The 15,958-nt window shown below is 43.3% G+C and overlaps 1 protein-coding gene across 3 annotated transcripts in view; it reads left to right on the top strand.

Moving 5' to 3' along the window:
* LOC148038603 (copper ion binding / methyltransferase) overlaps window positions 1–15,958 on the top strand; it is a 248,227-nt gene that overhangs the window by 26,129 nt on the left and 206,140 nt on the right. For all 3 annotated transcript variants that reach the window (XM_087673802.1, XM_087673788.1, XM_087673795.1), the window contains exon 2: window positions 5,556–5,815. In XM_087673802.1, coding sequence (XP_087529928.1) covers window positions 5,556–5,815 — 260 coding nt within the window. The remainder of the gene's footprint in view (window positions 1–5,555; window positions 5,816–15,958) is intronic.

Raw genomic sequence — 15,958 nt, 5'->3', positions numbered from 1 at the left:
AACGTAAGGGCCTTTACACCCAACAACTATATCTTACAGTATGTTGGTGGTAAGGTACTCATTGGCTCAGATTCTATGGCTATAGCATATATGAAGGCAAAACTTTGCTCTACATTCGAGATGACAGACTTAGGTTTATTTTCATATTTCTTGGGGAGAGAGATTGTTAAATTTGAGGAAAGTATCTTTTTGTCACAACAGAAGTACGCCTTATAGTTGGTGGAACACTATTGCATATACCTCGGGTCAGTCTTTTGATGCTCAGACCTATCGTTTTATTGTAGGGAAATTACTTTGGTTTATTTATACTAGGCTAGATCTTGCATACTCAGTTTGTTTGCTTCGTTAGTATTTTAAAGCATCTAGAATGTCTCATTGGATTGCTTGTCTTTGTCTGTTAAGATATTTACGGTGTACGTGTAATTATGGACTAACTTATGGTCATGGTTTATGTTTGCTCTTGACTATATTGATTTTGACTGGGCGGGAGAACTTGACATCTATGGTGGGTACCTCTACACCTTGGGTACGATACCCATTTCTTGGGCTATACGTAAGGAGGAGAGACGGTGGCGGGTCCCACGGGTGAAATAGAGTATTGGGCTCGCTTAGATAGTACTATGGAGGCCATCTGTGTGAGAAACTCGTAGGCACATTTCAGTTTCCTTGTGAGTCACCTACATTTGTCTTCTGTGACAACGAGTCTACCAGCACCCTTGTGTCAGGCAATTCTATCATCACCCCTCGAAGATGACACATAGCAGTTTATTTGTATTTTACTAGAGAGCAGGTTGAGCTAGATATCATTTGCCTAGAGTTTGTGTCTTCCAGTGATAATTTTGCACATATTTTGACCAAGGTGATTAACAGCCCAGTTTCACAGTATCTTCTACAACGGATCCGGCTTGGGTATATTGTCCTCTACTTCTTTCGATTGGTAGGAAGAGGGTGCTTTTCTCTTACTTTTCCTTCTAGTTTGAGAGGGGGAGGGTTCTTTTCTCTTGATAGTGACAGTGATGATGCTTATAGCTTTTCACTTATAGATATTTATTTATTTTGTATTGTACATTATGGACATTTGTAACTTCATTCGTATTGTTAGAATGACATGATTGTAAAAGGACACTTGATTAAGTGAACAATTCCCCTACGAGAGCACTGTCCAGGTGGCACTGTTGCATCACATTTTATATGTGTATGAAAACGTTCATCTTCCTTTTTATTACCCCATGCATTAGCATTTTGTTAATTTAAACATGCATCTGTGTGCATTTATTTCTTTTCGATCACCCTTTGAGTGGTTAACTCCGGATGTATCTACTTGTGATATTGCACATGGCAGTCTCCAATGGCAGTTTTTTCCTATGCTTGCATGTGGGCTTTGCTCGTCTTGCTTGCTCCCCCATTGTCGTGCTTGTCTCTCCACATATTCTCCGTATGATTGAGACACACATATATTCTCTCTCTTAGGAATCCCTAGACACTTATCCTAGCAGTATGTGGGCTTATTTTGCATGTTTTATGAAGGTAGTAGGGCTATCCATCCCCATTTCCCATACTACGGGCCATAGTGACTCAATGGGGCGAACACTGATTTGAAACCCTCAATGTTAAATCTTGTAAACAAATTAAAAAAAGAAAAAAGTCTTAGAGAGAGTTACTGTGTCCCATATACAAGACCCTAATTTGGGTGTCCCAAACTTTCTATAAATAGGCATGCTGCCCACTACTCTACTCAATCTTGTTTTTGTAGGTTTCAGAAGCCATATCTTTGCTGCCCACACCCCATTCACGGAGAATATTGTGGTTAGAGCTTCCCACAATCATCTGCTATTACTTTGCGCTTGATTTTATCCTCCATCTCCTTCATCCATTGTTGGTGATTGCATTTGGAGGCTCTTCTATTCTTGATGATTGCTCTACATTGACATTCTTTGTTTTCACCTATCGCCTAGCTGCACACACCCTTTTGGAGGTTGCATTTATTGTTTAGAGCTACTGCCCTAACATTCTCTCTCCTCCCAGGCTGCATTTATTGTTTGTGGTTGCCGTCGTGAATTTCTCTCTCCTCTCTCTGCTGTGTTTGCATCCTATAGTTGTTGCCCATATTCTCTCCTTAGGTACTTGCGTTTTTGGTCTTTCTCTCTCCTCACTGCTTGTTTGCATTAGATCCGGTCTTCTTGGCTAGGTGTACTGTTGTTCAACACAGGAGCTTGCCTTGCTGTGTTTCAAGATCCATTTGATGAATGACACACTCTCGAGTTCATAACCCCTGCCTTGATCCTGGAGGTACGAGAGTTTGAAGTTTAGTATTCACTGCCTAATGTGTTTGCTGCATGAGCATTGTATATGAAGTAGTCATTCCCTTTATTATTCTTTGTGTTTAGTGCCATTGAGTTACCCTAATCCTAACTGTGTTCTATGTTTATCAGTCTATGCTTTGTAGTACGATTGGTTTTGTTTTTTCTGTGTTTAAAGCATTTCTTTAGAGTAATTGCTAGTGAAACTTAAAGAGAATACGAAGACCTTGCATCAACTTGACTATGGTGAAGGCATTCCTAGCCTTCAATGAACAGACAACATTCTATGAAACAAGTACAAGATTGGGTTGGGGTTCCAACCCTTGCACAAGATTCCATAGTTTTTGAGAGTAAAGTACATGCCTCATTAGATTTGACTAAGTGGTGTAATTAGACCTGTTAAATTGAGCCTTGTCAAAGAAAGTGTGCTTGATTAATGAGGAAGATAAACCATGATGTGTTGGATAAGGAGCAGAGGGATAATAAGGGTGGTGGGAGGAAGGGGGATAAAAAGGATAGAAAGGTGGGAGGGTAGAAATAGGCAGTGAGTATCCATATGTTGCTGATGGTGGAGGCATCAAAATATGAATGATTCCATAAGGTGCCGATGGAGGTGGAGGCATTGGAGCTTTGAAACCTTGTCCAAATGTGTGGCACAACAGAGTGATTGATAGCTCCACTAGGTAAAGCCATGGAAACAAACTGTGGTATCAGTTGATCAACATCTGGGTAAGTAGGAGTAGGAACCTCATGTTGAGTGTAGCCCAAAGGGTAGGACAGAGGTTGAGCCTTTTGCAAAGGTGCATGAGCATCACTTGGAATTGAGGATGAAGAAGTCCTAAAGGTAGTTCCTATGTTTGACGGATACCCCTGGTGTGGTGTGTGCAAAACCATGTGGTGAGTGATATGCAAGACAATGATAGATTGAATTGTAGGCAACATGTCTATTTATAGATGTAGTAGGATACTCCCAAATTAGGGTTTTGCTTATGGGACATAGAAACTCTCTAAGACTGCAAACACTTTCATGAAACTTTTGGTAAATTACACGTTTTGGGGCTGTTTTAAAGAGCTAATTAGTTTGTAATGCATTTTTAGCTCAATAGAAGTTACACTTGCATGCAGCCCAAAATTGTCCCAAACTTGACATTTGGCAAATTTCTATTTTCTTTGGGGTTTCCACATGCAAATTTGAGTTGCATAGCCCTTTTGGCCTTGTGTTCAACGCTCATTAAGACAACATTAAATGGTGCCCAACCATAATCATTGGGGCTTCCACGAGCGAATTCGAGCTGCATAGCCCTTTTGGCCTTGTGCTCAATGCTCATCAAGATAACATTAAATGGTGCTCACCATTATTTAAAAATTTCTTAACCTCTTTGAACTCAAAAAGTGTTGAATTTTTCTACAAACCTCAGTTTAGGACACTAAATCATTTAAATCTCTAACCTCCATGACACCAAAAGTCATTTCCAAGGGAAAGTTCAATGTCCCTCAACCAAGATCTATTCCATTGGTACCTATCCACAACTTCTGCCAATGTCCCCCATTGCTTAAGCTAGGATTATTTGTCATTGTGGCACACATTCAACTTTATCTCTCATGTGCACACCTTAAGTGTCCATAGAGTAGCAAGTTGAAAATTCACATCCCCACGACACTAGTGATGAAGAACAACAGTGGAGGAATCAAATTGCAGTCATTGGGGGCTCTCAATGCACCCTATATGCCACATGTTACAGATAAAGCCTTTTTGGGCTGCAAATGGAGACCAAAATCAGGAATTGATGTAGTATAATTATTTGTTAATGAATTTCATGACTTTGGTTGTTCAGCAAGATCACATTAACAACACAACCTACATGCTTGATACCATGTTGAAGTTATGCAATGTGAAAGAGAAGGAATAGGATCAATGAGCATAGATATAAAAACATCAACATAAAATCACAAATGCAAGTAACACAAGATGCACGGAACGGAATCCACTGGTGTGCAACCTACGAAGATACAAGAGCTATCATTAGACTAAAGAAGAACAAAAATGGTGGTATCTCATTTATGGACAATACCCTCAGGTCGAAGGTCTCCTTAATGAGATCCCAAAGTACAATTGCAAAGGTGAAGCCCAGGACCGGTTTATGTAAGCAAAACCAGTGAAGGGTTAAAGGCGATTGTATCTGTCAGTTACATTGAGTGAGCAGGTTCTGTCTTCAGTAGCTGTGGCTGCTTGTTCTTTCGACCCACTGTTGTCCTCGGACCACTGTGCAATCTTATTGTGTGTTTTCCTATGCAAGTTGTCAGAAGAGGCTTTGTTTATGTTGATAGCTCGCATATGTTCGCATGAGTTGGACCATTTTGGTCCTTGTGGGGCCAAGCAATCACACAGTTGGCTCATACTTCGCTAGACAAGGCATAGCCTGTTTGTGGACTGACATGTCTGACTAATTCTCTATTTTCATACCAATTTAAATGCAGGGTCTAAGTAACCTTTGAGAACTCTGGAGTCTCAGCTTTAGATACCCACTCATATTAGAGTGTAATAAGGCCTAACTTGGATCATCCCAAAACAGTGTGTAACAAGGGATTGACTAATTGCTTAGTGGCTCTATGTGATGCCTAGTCTAGCTTTGGGCCACATGGTGGTTGTGCCTAAATAAGTCTTGACTACTTGTACGTGAGTGCATTGACAGTTTTACCTTTGAGACCTCTCCACATGGCCTAAGTGCCAGCTGGTGCATGTGATACACGCAAAGGATGTAACTCTATTTTGCTCAATACATAAGTTGTAGGAGTTAGCTGCTCTCATAATATTGTTTCACGTGATGAAACATATATGCAATGCTATAACAGCCACATACTCTTTTTGCCCATTTACTATTCCTTGTAATGTTAAAATATGGGTAGGGTTGTAGAAATCAAAGTAGAGTTGTGAATAAGGTTGTAAAAATCAATGTAGAGTTGTAAACAAGGTTAATTAGGAAGCCCATTTGCCAAGGGGCAGATCACTTTTGATGATCAATATGAAATATTTTTATGTGGGTTTTAATGACTGTACAATGGATGAAAACCAATTTGTTTCAATACAATTATTATAAGTGCAATCCAAATTCCAATCAAGCTTTGTCATGGAATCTGCATGCTTGTCAAAATCTATGCAGTACTCCAAAGAGAGGATGTACCTCCAGTTTTGTGGTGTTTATTTCAACGTTCTAGATGCTTGAGCTGTAATTTGTGGGCGCATGCAATTTCCAGAGTATTCTACACATGATGTAAAGGCAAGTGTTTCGCGATTGTCGGTGGCCATGAGAAATACTAAAGTTGCATTACAAAAGCTCGAGGATCAAGAGCGCTCTATTGACGAAGATGACTATGTTGAAAAATCTCCAAAATGGCAGAAAAATCTGTTTTCTCGCGCCCAAACTTTCAACAAGTACAGAGAAAGAGATACATGTGCTTATGTCGCTTCCCGAATGCCTTCAGTGTATGGTGCTGTTTCTCGTGTCTTAACTGAGGTAATGTTTAATTATAGGTCTGCAGCATTCTATTCATGATGTTGAGCTACATATTGTTGATTGTTCTCCTCTTGTGTTCTTCCATTAAGAAAATAGGCTGCAACTTGTATGATCCTTCCATTTGTGATATGATTTTTCTCATCACTCACATTACGTTTGCCTCACCATGGTTTTAGGCTCAATTTCGAAGCTGATTTAGTCTTGTTCAACATAATATCTTTTGCCTGATCATGGTTTAGGCACATCTTGAATGCATTTTGGTGCGGTCCACATGGCATTAAGCGTTCAACCATGATACATGAAATTTGTCAAGCTTTGTGTAAAATCAATCTCATCATGAATGTGTGGTTAACTTAGGGGGTTCAACCATGAGACATGCAATACATCCGGCACGATACTTCTTTTGTTGATCTATCTGGTGGTTATTAGCTTATCTAGTGTGATATTCGTAAGCCTTAGCCAACCTGTCCTTCAAAGATTCTTACCACTTTCATTTCATTGCCTTGTGGAACTGTGGACACTGCCCAATGAAAAAATGCTAAAAAAGGATCCCTAAATGCCATGCTGGTCATCAATATAACACTTGTGGGTGTTGGATGCTAACACACCTTAATGTTTTGAAGTCCCCTAAAAGTGGATATTTTGTTCATGCAGGTAATGTGACATGGTTTATCTTACTACCAAATAGTTTGTATGTTCTATAATTTACTATTGAGACTGCTTGAAGGTTCAGGACTGACAGGCAAATTTCTGTGTTTTGTTTGCTGCTTTCCAATTCTACTAAATCACTGCTAGCCATGAGCAGTCCTCTCCATCCTTCAGATTTGAGAAGGGGATTTTGGCATACAGATGGAGTGCACATATCCAAATGTCCATCAAGAGTCTGTTGATGGCCTTGATAGCTGAGTTGAGCAGCAAGGCAGCCTTCTTGGCTGCTAAGGTCCTTTCTACAGAGTTAAAGCAATGCCCATCTGGAAGAGGAACTGGTAATCCTAGATGTGTGTAGTATGGAGGACATATTGGCTTCCCTACTGGGAGCTGTTTTGGGTGATCCAATGTTCTTGTTATTGACGAGGGGCCCATCTAGGCAACAGTTTGTGTACTTCCAAATCTTTTCCCTTGGTTCACTCTGGAGGCACCTTTGGTTGTGTTTCCACCTCTCCCCCTTACATCATTGATGCTACTTGGGCTATGACACGGTGCGACTGGGGTTGGTGAAGGTGGGACATCAATAGTGAACTTGATGGGTAAGGGCACCTTCACAGCAGTTTGTCAATGGTGTATGGGACACCATTTAGAATGATGTGGAGGTGAATGGATCTATAGTATGGAGGGATATCAAACTTGCAACCACTTTTGAATACAGAGTAAGGCTCTGTAAAAATGGTCTTTGAGACAGTCTACTTTAAAAGTCAAATATGTTTTTTTTTGGGGGCAAGCTTTTGGATACAAAGAAGGAAAAGAGAGACTAAAAGGTTTGATTTAAATCCAAAGCATGGAGATATAGGTTTAATGAGTGACCCACAAAGAAGAAGAACAATGATTATTGCAATAACCCTTCCTGATAAGCGACTGCCCAAGCAGGTATGGGAAGTTTATCCTTTCTTTCACGAGAGAAGTGGCAATCCATCTTCTGTTTTGCTCCTACTTTGTCATGTCTCATTGTCTTGTGTGCAACTATGAAGACTTTATCCTCTACAGTAGCAACTTCATGGGAGAGAGTGACAGTGCATCTTCATTGCCACCCTCTACTTGGTGGAGAAACTGAAGCTGCAGTCTTCATTAGGTAGTCATGAGGGACATCATTTTTTGACTTAGAAACATTGAAAATGGGAACTCCTTTTTGTTATGCTTCCCATCCCATGCGATAGTATTAGCATAGAGTTGCAGGGAGCGATTGTTCTTACCTTGTTCAACACTTGTTGAAGGTTCATATGGAGATTCAGAGGATTACAACTTTGGAACAGGACTGCATCTATTACCACAAGATTGGATTCTATAGTATGGAAGCATAATATTCAAGTCTATGTATTATGATGGCTAGCCAATACTCTGGGCTTGAGCCTTCTATGGTTACTCAACTTGCATATGCTCAACGCCCCACTCTCGTAAGATGCCATCAATGATCCACCGTGAAGTTGTAAGTCCCCCATTATGAGGAGAAGCCATATGTGAGTTGGGTCTTGACTTGTATGCAGATGAGGTCTATGTGATCGAATGGCAAAAAGGCGACCTTTGTGGATCTAGCTTTTGGGTTAGATAGAGTAGCTATGCTGGTAGCAACTCGGAGCACAATGCATTGAGTTGTAGGGTGTTTGACGGTAAAGGGAATATTCCTTGAAATATTCCCTGGTTGACTAGGGAAGGTCCAAGGAAGGCCTCTACAAAGCCATCGTCAATCTATCTTTTACCTAGTTAAAGTTCTTTTGGTTAGCCTTAAGCTCTTCACCTATTATTTGTCTGGATCGCCATCTAAGCTTCACAGTGGAAGTGTGCAAGTGGATAGAGCCATCTTTGTATCAATGGTGAAGAAATACCCTAACATAGAAACATAAATAATACCGTACATCTAAGCACGGACTCATAGAAAAACATAGTTAGGGTTAGGGTAACTCAGAGACAATGAACACAAATAATGAATTAAGTGATATGAATATTGAATATACAATGCTCATGCAACAAACATACTATTCAGTGAATGAAACTGAACCTCGAACTCTTGTATCTCAAGGATCAGGGCAGGGGTAATGAGCCGGAGAGTGTGTCGTACTCTGAACGGATTCCGAATCACAGCAAGGTAGCCTCCGAGTGTTGAACAACAATAAACGTAGCCTGTGTGTGGTTGGACCTGATGCAGACGGTAGTCTAGAGAGAGAGAGTGCTGTAAACATAGGCTGAGGAGAGAGAATTTGCAAATGCAAGTTGAGATGATGATGGTGACAGCTAGAGGAGAGAGAAAACTGCAAAATGCAGCAGGGAGTGTTGAGAAACCCTTCACCCTTCATCCGCAGTTTGCATTTTTGCGTTTTTGCGTTTTGTGTTTAGGGTTTGCAACCCCAAAAAGGGGCGCCATCCTAGATTGACTGTGCCTATTTATAGGCCACTCTCTCATTCATTCCTTACGGCTGATTCATTTAGTTCGTCACCTCTTCTCTCTAGCCTCTCCACTACTCTCACACCCCTTCAAAAGGACATTGGGGTTCATGGTTCGTGGCTGCCTTCATCATCTTCCTTGTGCTATGACACCCATGTTCCCTTATATCACATTCACTCCATGATTCAGGTCTTTATCATTCCATTCATCAGAGTTTCTTCTCTCTTCTCTTCTCTTCTCCATGTTTGCCGAGTTCACTCCGTGTTTCTCCCTGCAAACCCTAGTGTCTCGCTGGTACGTCATCTTTTAACATGGTATCAGAGCTGGATCTGCTTATCTAGAAGCGAAGATCCTCCACTCCAGTGAAGGCAAAGACCAGTGGCGGGTTCGGCGTCCACTTCTCTTCTTTTTCTGTTGCATCAAAATCTCGTTTTTGCAGATTTCAGGTGTTTTAGGTTGCTGCCCACATCTGTTCGCGGAGGACATCTCAGCCGAAGCTGTCCGTTGCTGTCTCCATCAGTTGGCCCCTGATTTCCAGCCCTCTGCACGCAATTTGGAGCTGATTCTAGCCATGCGACTGCTGTTCCTGTGCAGACTTGCTGCCGTACAGCCTGCCATGTCATCATAGTCCTGCTGCCTACGTTTTTAGTCTGTCTGTCTCCTACACGCTGTCCTGCCTGCGTTTTTAGTCTCTCTCTCTCTTGCAGGCTGTCCTGCCTACGTTTTTAGCCTTTCTCTCACCTGCTGCCTGCGTTTTTGGTCTTTCTCTCTCCTCACCTGCGTTTTTCTATTGGTTGCAACCTCTTACTGCTGGTCGCATCCTCCTCCCACTAGCAGCTCACTTTCAGCCCTTTCATTGCCTTTCCACCCCTTGAGGCGGACATTGCGGTTCGTGCTTCACACTGCCCTCACACCCCTTGAGGCGGACATTGCGGTTCGTGCTTCACACTGCCCTCACACCCCTTGAGGCGGACATTGCGGTTCGTGGATTCATGGTAGCTGACCTCTTCCTTCTTCAGCAAGGTATACTAGTATCCATGGCTTCTTTACCAATAGATAACCAGACTATTGGGTACTTCTACTGTGGCATCACCGGACACACCACGGATGCTTGCCGACTTCGACCCTTGCTCCCCAGTCCCTCCGGAGTACATGCGTCTTCCACCAAGCACTCCTTGTGCCGCCTCTCCTTTCTGAGCCACAGAGATTGTTCTGCATTGGCTATCAGAGTACTATGCTCCAAGCAATAAGACGTATCCGATGCGCACTAAGTCCTTTCGAGCACATGGAGGATCGATTGGCGCTACGACCTCCTGGAGACCATCGCAATGCTATTGATAGTCTTCTCCCACCTATTTTCAGGTACAGTGGCTTCCATGACCTACAGATCTGCAGTCTGCTCCATCGAGAGACAGTGATTGTTTGATATCGTCTCCTCATCAGTCTGCTCCTTCGAGAGACAATGGGTACTCCACTTCTTCCTCTTCTTCGGCTGCCTAGTCTGCTCCACTCAGAGATAGCGATTGTTGCCCACCTCTTGCTCATTCTGAGCCCTACCCTTCCCCACCCTCGCCTACCCAGGTTCGAGAGGCTACCTCTGGGAGCTCTTCAGCATCCCAGATACCTTTTTCGGCACAACCGGCGGCACTGCCTTCGTCATCAGAAATTTTGGAGTCCGTGATCCATGAGTTTTTGGATTCCCTATCTACTTCAGAGGGGGATGTTATTTCTTTGCCCTTAAAGGGGGCATCTACTTCTTCTTTGACTTTAGTGGGGGCCCCTCCACCTCCTACCTCTGAGGGGAAACCTACTCCACATGAAGCTCTTTACCCATCCTCTACTTTCTTAGGGTGGCTGTCTTCGACCAGTCATCTCTTCTACTGATACCCAGGATCTTCTGGTACCACCTAGATCGGGACCTCGGAGGTTCAGCCGTGACTTGGTGATGAGGCCTTTGTATTCCTTCCAGCGTGGTTGCACGGAGCTAGCGGCTTCTCTCCCGAGGTTGAGTTTCAGGTTTTCTAGTTCACTCTATTTACTGTTCTTTACTATAGGTTCCCTTTGCAGTGGAAATCTTGGATCTTAGGGATTCTCTACATCTTCTTGCCTTGGCCACTTCGTCAGTATGGAGCCACCTCCCAAGATTGAGTACGGGCATATTCTTATGGTTCTCAGTACCACATAAAGTTCGACATTCCTCCTATGCATTGCATGTTTTCATCATCTTTGTACTAGGGTGCTTGGGCAACTGAACAATTTTCCCAAGAGGGACATTGTCCAAGTGGCATCTGCTGCATGAGCATACTTCAGCATGTAGCATTGCATCTCCACCTCACTCTTCTCTTGTTCCCCTTTTTGGGCCTGAGAGGGGGTATTGAGAAACCCTTTCACCCTTCACCTGCAGTTTGCGTTTTTGCGTTTTGCGTTTTGCGTATAGGGTTTGCGTTTAGAGTTTGCAGCTCCAAAAAGGGGCTCCATCCTAGATTGACTGTGCCTATTTATAGGCCACTCTCTCATTCATTCCTTGTGGTTGATTCATTCAGTCCATCACCTCTTCTCTCTAGCCTCTCCACTACCCTCACACCCCTTCAGGAGGGCATTGCGGTTCGTGGTTCGTGGCTGTCTTCATCATCTTCCTTGTGCTACGGCACCCTTGTTCCCTTGTCTCACATTCACTCCATGATTCAGGTCTTCATCATTCCATTCATCAGAGTTTCTTCTCTCTTTTCTTTTCTTCTCCATGTTTGCGGAGTTCACTCCATGTTCCTCCCTGCAAACTCTACTGTCTCGTTGGTACGTCATCTTTTGATATGGAGGAGAGAGAAAGCCTTAGCGATAGCTGAGAGGAGAGATAAAACTAGCAGGGCAGCTGTTGGGGCCTGCAAACACAATAGTATGCTGACATAGTAGGCTGTACGACAATTGGATGGGTGGACAGCAATAGTTGCATGGCTGGAAACAACAACAAAATGATAATGGAGGTTTGAAAACATGCGCTAGATGAGTGAAGACTGCAATGGACAGCTTGGACTACGATGTCCTTTGCGAATGGGGTGTGGGCAGCAAGCTGAAAACACTTGAAACTTGCAAAAACGAGATTAAGATTGAATGGAGGGCAGCATACCTATTTATAGAAAGTTTGGGCCCTCCCAAGTGGGTTTGTACTTATGGGATACAGACACCCGCTAGGAATGCATTTCTTTAAAATAAACAAGGTTCCTTCCTTAATTAAGCATGTTTTGGGGCTGTTTAAGTGAAGCTAATGCATTTTTAGCTCAACATCCCCTCTCAGGCTCAACAACGGTACCATAAGAAGTAGACAAGATAAGCCTTTTTTAAAATTTTTTTTTTACTCCAAGGCGCCCTATCCCAAAGTAGCTAGAGCATTGGACAAAGGGTGCGCGTTGGTTGCCCAATGGCCTACTAAGGCTATAGAGGCGATGGTTATCTTACCAAGGGAGCCCAAGTGATCACCCCAGAGAGGCCAGGGCATTGGACAAAGGGTGCACGGTGGCTGCCCAGTGGCCTACCAAGTCTTGCAAAGGCAGATGGAATCAACTATGGACTTTTTTTTTGAGGGCTTTGGAGTTTTGATAGACTTAACATTAAGTGAGGGTTTCCAATCAGTTTTCGTTCTATTGAGTATTCGTGCTCCAAACGGGAGAGTGATAAGGGATTGTCAGACCCAAGATCTTCACAAAACAAGCATACTATCCCTACCATTATTGGGTGTTGGTGAAGAAGGAAAATGACTAAGGTGTGGATGACACAAATATAGCCAGGATGAGAAGCAAGCAAGACAAGTAAAGCAAGCAAGCAAGCTAGCGAGAATTGCCTTGGAGACTGCTATGTGCAATGCCACAAATATGGTGGATCCAGAGCTGACCACTTCAAAAGACCGAAAAGGGATAAATACGTATAGATGCATGTCTACATGAACGGAATGTCAATGTATGGGGTAATGCACAGGGAGACGTAAGATGTTATGCTCACTCAAAATGCTATGTAGCGGTGCTACTTGGGCAGTGCCCTCGCAGGGGAATTGTTCACTTGCCCAAGTGCTCCTTTACAACCATGTCATCCTAATAGTGCGGATGAAGTTATAAATGTCCATAAGTACAATACATAAAAATAAATGAATGAAAAAACTGTAAGCATCATCACTGTTACTATTAAGAGAAGTAGCGGTTCCCTCTCAAATTGGAAGGGAAACCAAGAGGGAAGTACTTTCTCTCTCTGTCAATTTGAAGAAGTAGGGGAGGGTGTGATTTGGGTAGAAGGTACCGAAGAAGCGATCAGTTGAGCGCTTTGGTTAAAATTTCCTCAAAATTGTCTGATGAAGGCACAAACTCTAGGCGGATAGTGCCTTGCTCAATCTGCTCTTTGGAAAAAGTGGAATTGGACTCCCATGTGCCGTGTCCATGGTGTGAGGATCGGACTGCCCGCAAGGGCAATGGCACTTTGGTTGCCACAATAGACAACGGTGGGAGAGTCATAAGGGAAGTGAAGCGCCGCTAGTAAGCTCCTTAGGTAGATGGCCTCAATAGTGCCATCAAAGAGAGCACTATACCGAGCCTTGGCCTTGGAAGCCGCCATTGTCTCTTATGGGTGGCTGGACCAAGAAATGGGAGCTGTGCCCAAGGTAAAGAGGTAGCCGCCACGGAAAAACCAAGTGTTAGGATCTCCTGCCCAGTCAGAATTAGTGTATCCCTCCAAACATAAACTGGAACCATAAGTGAGGCCATAAGAATAAGTATACCGTAATTAACGCAACACACAAAGACATATAATCCAATATGACATCCTAGTTACTGTGAAATATTGATTGAGAATGTTGACTCAGTAAGCTAAGTTTGGCCTACTATGAATTAAACAAAGAAGTTTTCTTACAACAAATCTATAGGTATGTGCATCGAAGGGCTGACCTAGGGTATCCTTCAACAAGTGGACAGTAGGATTGAGAGGCATGGCCACTAGCTGTATCTGATCCATAGTGAATTGATCCATGAGTTGAAGTGCGTACTTTTGCTATGACACAAAAATACAACCTTGAGATCGAACTATCTCCATCCCCGAGAAGTAAGACAACAAACCGAGGTCTGTCATCTCAAATATAGCACTAAGCTTTGCTTTGATTTCTGCTATGGCAACATAGTCTGAGCTCCTGATGTCAATGTACAGTAGGATGTAGCTGACCCCCTCTGCAATAGATTGAATATATAAGTTCGGGTCATAAGGGGTAGAATGGTATCTGTGAGTCTGTAAGAACTTGTACATCCTATGGAACCAAGACCGCGGTGCTTGCTTCAACCCATAAAGAGCTTTTTGGAAGCATAATATTTTATTCCTTGGGTTTGCAGAAGGAAATCCTGGTGGCTACTGCACATAGACTTCCTCCTCCAGATAACCATTTAGGAAGGCACTCTTGACATCCATCTAGTGTATCGGCCAACTGTGGTGAGCGGCTAGCGCGAGTAATAACCGAAAAGATGTAATCTGTGTTGTAGGTGCGAAGGTCTCTTCATAATTAATACCATACTTCTGTTGAAATCCTTGCACAAGAAGGCGAGCCTTGTACTTGTCTAATGTCCCGTCAGCATTTAGTTTGTCTCTAAAATTCCACTTCGTCCCAATGATTTTCTTGTGGCTTAGACAATCCATCAATGTCCAAGTCTTATTTCGGTCAACACTGTCTAGCTCCTTCTCCATGGTCTCTTGCCATTGAGGGTTCTGAAGAGTCTCCTGCCATGTATTTGGCTTAGAATGTGCTATGTAATCAGCTGTAAACAACGACGAAAATGATGCATGAGGTGCAAGCTGGGTAGATCTTCTAGAATACTCTAGAGTGGAATCCGGTGGTAAGATCTCCGAATCTCGCATGATTTACTGGTACTAGCGAGGGAATTGGGTCTCGTGGAGGGGGCCTGGGAGCTGAAGAATCTGCATGTAGGTCAGGAGTGGATAGTAGACCAGGCTCAGTAGACACGATATTCGATGTGGAAGGAGAAATTCGATCAAAATCCAGTGTAGAGGGGACTACATGATATCTCTCTCATCAAAGATGACGTCTCTCCTAAGGATCATCTTGTTTGTTCGAGGATCGAATATACGGTAGGTTTTTGCTTTGGAGGAATTTCCGACAAAGATAAGGAGATTAGCTCGGGGAGTGAGCTTTTCTATTTTATCATTAAGCGTGTGTGTATACACGATACCTGAAGACTCTGAAGTGGGATATGAGAGGACATGTATTTTTGAAGCCTCACTTAACATGTGGATTAATTTTTAATCACATGATTAAGTAAATGATGCAAATGTGAGGTGCAACTGGGGTTAAAGTAAATTTACAAGCCCGGGACCCGAAGAAATCATGGGATGTCAAAGGCAAAAGTTGCTATAAGTTATGCTGCATAGGTACTTAGTGGTATTTGGAGCCAGTTGTTGGCCTAGGTTATCCGTTTGGCCACAAGTGTCAGTTGGTGGCACTAGAGAAGTGGGGTTTAATAGTACCTAACGCCAATCTGATGGTCAAAGTGTTAGAGAGGATCACAGCCAGGGAGGTACAGCCAGGCAGGTGCAGTCCAGTTGGACTGCTGCAGTTGGACCTGCAGCAGTCGGACTGCCACGTGGCAGTCCGACTGCCTGCAGCCATTTTATTCCAGGCTGCGCCCTATTTTGGCGCCCCGTTCTAGGTGATTTTTCGCCTATTTATTGCTGACGTTTTCAGCAGTCTGGTCACTATTCTCTGTCGCAGATTACAGACCAGTGCCGTGCAGATTTCTGTCTCTGTTCACAGATTTCAGACAGCAGACAGTGCAGACTGCAGCCGACTTCGAGGTGGACAGCAGGTCGCATCGTCGAAGTGGAGATACGCAGTCCAGCGCACTGCGCCCATGTATATCTTTGTATTCAGCATTCTTTATACAGCAGATCTTCAATGTACACTGTCTCTTTCTCTCCCTTCTCTCTCTGCGTTCTCTCTCTCTCAGTCCTACGCTTCCGCACCGCTGCACTCTGACATGGTATCAGAGCAGTGTTTGAGGGCTGACTGA

This window comes from Lygodium microphyllum, chromosome 3, assembly GCF_053477565.2.
Source record: "Lygodium microphyllum isolate KBCC chromosome 3, Lygodium_microphyllum_v1.1.10, whole genome shotgun sequence".
Classification (NCBI taxonomy): domain Eukaryota; kingdom Viridiplantae; phylum Streptophyta; class Polypodiopsida; order Schizaeales; family Lygodiaceae; genus Lygodium; species Lygodium microphyllum.
Note: the sequence above shows the minus strand (reverse complement) of the source record. Positions and strands in the feature narration are given on the sequence as shown.